Below are 4,625 nucleotides of genomic sequence, written 5' to 3' on the forward strand. Positions count from 1 at the left end.
CACAGGATGCTAGATGTCTCACCTTGTCTCACTCCTGCTGCTGTTTCATTATGTGGTTCTGATTTATGTCTGTTTTTCTCATCTTTTTTTAGATGCTGTCAGAAAGAGTTGAAAGTCGTCCTGTGAGCTGCGATGGAACACAGTAAGGGCATGGACATGATGAGAAATCTCTGCCATTCTGCTTTTCAATCACAATAGCAGCACTAGACTACAGAGAAGTCTTGAAATTAATGTCAGCTGTGTTGCGGAGGCAGCCTCCCGCTGCGCTGCAAGCTCTAACAACCCATGGAGGCGTGGCTTCAACATTTCCAACCCTGTTCCCACTGGTAATACCAGCCAAGTGAACAGAGATGCCTTCTAAGGTTTCCTGCTTATACTTGCTGACAGTGGTATGCTGGGCCAGCGCTTTGTGGTACCTGAGTGTTTCCCGCCCCTCTACTTCCTACGTGGGCCAGGTGAACATCCCAATACGCAATACACTCAAGGTGAACAAGAACTCCACATTCAGCAACATCCGCACGCGCTCTGTCAACCCACACGACTTCGGCTACCTCATCAACGAGGACAAGAAGTGTGAGTCAGAGCCCCCGTTCCTTGTCATCCTCATCAGCACCACTCACAAGGAATTCGATGCCCGTCAAGCCATCAGAGAGACATGGGGGGATGAGAGCACGTTTCAGGATGTGCGCGTGGTCACGCTCTTCCTGTTAGGCCGAAGCACTGATGTTGTCCTCAACCAGATGGTGGAGCAGGAGAGTCAGATCTTTCATGACATTATAGTGGAGGATTTTATTGACTCATACCACAACCTGACGCTCAAGACTCTTATGGGCATGCGCTGGGTGGCCACCTTCTGCTCTAAAGCTCAATATGTCCTCAAGACAGACAGTGACATCTTTGTCAACATGGAGAACCTCATCTTTAGCCTCCTGAAGCCTACCACAAAGCCCCGAAGGAGGTACTTCACTGGTTATGTCATCAACGGTGGGCCAATCAGAGACATGCGCAGCAAGTGGTACATGCCCAGGGATCTGTACCCAGAGAGCAAGTACCCCCCGTTCTGCTCTGGCACCGGCTACGTTTTTTCAGCAGACGTGGCTGAACTCATCTACAAAACCTCCTTACACACCAGGCTGCTGCACTTGGAGGACGTGTACGTTGGTGTGTGCCTCCGGAGGTTAGGAATTCACCCTTTCCAGAACAGTGGTTTCAACCACTGGAAGATGGCCTACAGCCTCTGTCGCTACCGCAGGGTGGTCACCGTCCACCAGATCTCCCCTGAGGAGATGCACCGCATCTGGAACGACATGACCAGCAAGAAACACCTGAAATGTTAGCAGGACTGTTGGCACCAGTACAGAGTCAGCGTGGCGTTGAATCTCCTCTTACCACTTGTTTCTCTGTTACTGGTTGTATTGGCTAATACTGAATATCAACAATGAAGCTGTCAGTTCTTTAACCATGAAGCTCTACAGTGCGAGGCCAAAGCAAACCCCTCTGTATTATCCTGCCTGTTGTCACTCCAAGTTGTTTGAGTGCTCATACATTAGGCACAAACTTGGGAAAATGCTTTCCAGAAATGTGTGAAACAATCAGGTGGTTGGCTGTGATTGTCAGAGTGATTTTTATAAGACATTGCAAATCAGGAAGCTGAGGGGTTTGTGTTAAACTCCTCATTTACATGAGACTCAAACTGTCCCAAAATTGCCAACTGCAGATGGAATAAATGCCGACATGCTTGTCTGGACCCGGACGCTCTCTTCTTGGGTTCATCACAGGCTCTAATTATGAATGTTCCTCTTGTATTTTCAGCTGTTGTGCACTTCTGAATAAGGTGTTAACATTTGGATGTACTGTCTGGCACTGCAGCAGCCACGTCATCGTGAGGACCTCGATGAGTTTACAGTGTGATGACTCATTTAGATCATATTGCTCTCCCTCTAGCAAAGCAGATTAGGGGAATTAATGATCAGAGCGTGTAGTGCTCTTTACAGAATTAGACATATTTTCTTACAAGAGACCAACAGATCTTATTGTACAATGAGGAAAGATAAAGCAACTATACAGAGAGAAGATATGGGCTGCTTGCATTCCCAAGTGAATGTAACTTCTGTTGATGTGTAATGTGCAGTTATTTGTCTCTGGCAGTACTGGCAGGAGGCTGCAGATCATTCTATTTTCTATTACTTGAACATGAAGGAGAGCAGATGTACTATAGGAGCAGCAGAAGTGTATATTGAGAACAAATATTGCATTTTTGATTGCTTTCTTCTTTTCCATTACTTGAGATTAAATAAAGGCTTTTATAAGACTCCATGTTGCATTTATTAAGGCAAATAATATGAAAGTTTATATTCTTCAGATTTATACACATAACCTGGTAGTTAATATGCCTGTGAGCTTGTAAGGGATCTTCTTTGGTCTCTGAAGGAAAACACTGTGGAAGCTGCAGAAGTGAAAGCCTTTCATTAGTTGTGCAGCAGCTGTGCTCCAGTCGAAGCAGATCCCAGCTCCCAACGCTTCGCTGATGGGCGCAAGCTGAAATCTCGGCATGGTTCTGGAAACGACCTGCTGTTCTTTTCCATGCAGGTGAGTAGGCAGGCAGACCCTTGCAACTTGTAATTAAATAAGATGTGTAATTAGCAACTGACTGGGTTTTTTTTTTGTTTGTTTTTTTGTCTGAATCAGAGGAATTACTGCGGTAGATTTATGTGTCCAAATGAACTGATCCGAAAACACTTTCTTAGTTTTCACTGTCTCTCGTTTATTCACACTGGGGAACTTAAATGTTTTTATCTTGGGGTGTGTGATCAAGTAAGCAGGTGAAACCACGCACTGCAAATTCAGTTTAATTGTAAATTCTGTTTTGTTAAAGACAGTGAAAGAAAAAAAAATTCAGGTGAATAGACAAATGTTTATTAGTTTTCCTGGCATGTTTTACTTTGACTTATTGCACACTCACATTATAAAGGCTTAAAGTGCAAACTCACTGACTAAATGTGAAGGAAAGTTTATGCAACTCCCTCCCTCTGAATGAATCTTGGCTGTTAGATAACATGGGGGGAGGTGACCTCCTTCCTCTGAAGAAATTTACAAATGCACACAAACAGTAGCTTTGACTCCAAAGATATTGAAAATTTACGCATATGAAAAACAATCTTTCAATTAGGAGGCTGTGGGCTGGCAAAGAGACCAAAAAGGATGAGGTTCAGGGGAAAAGAAAATGTAGCATGAGGTGAACCAGCAGAATCCTGGGCAAATGTCTCAGTAAAGTGGGAAATTGGGGTTCAGCAAGGGTTGAAAATTAAAAGTTGCTTTAAAATTGGTAACTGTCAGCAAGTGGTCACAGATCAGATCCCTGTTTTTGAAGCAACCATTTAAAAGGCAACAAGGCAGTGAACAGTAATTTTGGTTGTGCCATGGTCTCAAACCAATATTCCCTATTTTGACTGTAGCATAAATTACATACTGTCCTTCAGATCAGTGTTTCCCAACCTTTTGGAGCCACGGCACATATTTCACATTAGAAAAATCACACAGCACACCACCAAACAAAAATGTCATAAAAAGCATATTGATCATTTTTCCCCACGCACCAGGCGCAGCGGAATTGGCTGCGCCTGTTTTTGTATGTTTTTGGCTCCAAAAGACCAGTATATCTTTTTTGCTTTCTTCTGACCACTACTCATGCTAGGGACTTCATCTGGGTTAGAGTTTTTTCCAGGACCCGGGTCAGATTGACTATTTTTTCATTTCAAATATTTATTTATTGCTATTAAGCGCTGCGTTGTCTCACTATTATGTCATTTCTTCTTAGTCTTCTGTTTTTCTGGCAGTTGGCACCTTTTTATTTAGAGCAGGTAGTTGTAGTGCCCTCTTGTGCAAGAGAATGTAATTGTTCTCCCCGTCACTTACGCCAGTCGCTTACAGCACTAATCAGGTGGAACCAGATAATCTTCCATGGCTCACCTGATCATTTTTCACGGCACACACGCCGCAGCACAATGGTTGGGAAACACTGGTTTAGACAATATGTAATTTATGCTACAATAAATACTGTAAAGTAATAATACTGTAAAGTTACGTCTTACATAATCACATATGTCAAAATCAGTTTTTAACTGATGCTAAAACATTAAAGAAACGATATTAAAAATCAGTGCAGGAGGGCCAGCTGCTATCAGTCGTATCGCAACGTCTGACGTAAATCAACATATCTTTACATTGTTTGGAGAGAGTGAGTGAGACATGATCCTGATACACTTTGCTTAATAGGTACTATGTGGGAAACGCTACAGACAAGTCACCAAGTGATTCTGACTCCAGAGTTAAACTATTAGCAAACCAAAGCTACCAATTATGTTTGATGACTTTATGCCAATGCCATAAGATTAAAACAGTAGGTTTATAGTACATGTTATGTTTTATTAATTTCACCTATCAATGAGGATTGCATCCACCAACAAAAAATGTTTTCAAGAGTTTTGCTTTAAATGTATATGTATTTGAATTTCAGCTTTTATGTTTCACAAAACATAAAAAATCACAAATTAGCTTTAAAAATAGTCGTTTCCAGATATTTTGAAGGAAAGCACAGGTCAGACGTTTGGAGATCAGTCTAACCT

At 42.4% G+C, this 4,625-nt stretch overlaps 1 protein-coding gene across 1 annotated transcript; it reads left to right on the forward strand.

Moving 5' to 3' along the window:
• The first annotated feature begins 311 nt into the window (after positions 1–311).
• LOC146608544 (beta-1,3-galactosyltransferase 1-like) lies at positions 312–1,337 on the forward strand. Its single transcript, XM_085348195.1, has one exon. It carries the CDS (start codon positions 351–353, stop codon positions 1,335–1,337), a length of 987 nt encoding a protein of 328 aa, XP_085204321.1. The 5' UTR covers positions 312–350.
• Positions 1,338–4,625: the final 3,288 nt, after the last annotated feature.

Source organism: Diplotaxodon limnothrissa, linkage group LG23 (assembly GCF_057381915.1).
Source record: "Diplotaxodon limnothrissa isolate DT_005_m linkage group LG23, D_limnothrissa_male_GT1.1, whole genome shotgun sequence".
NCBI lineage: Eukaryota > Metazoa > Chordata > Actinopteri > Cichliformes > Cichlidae > Diplotaxodon > Diplotaxodon limnothrissa.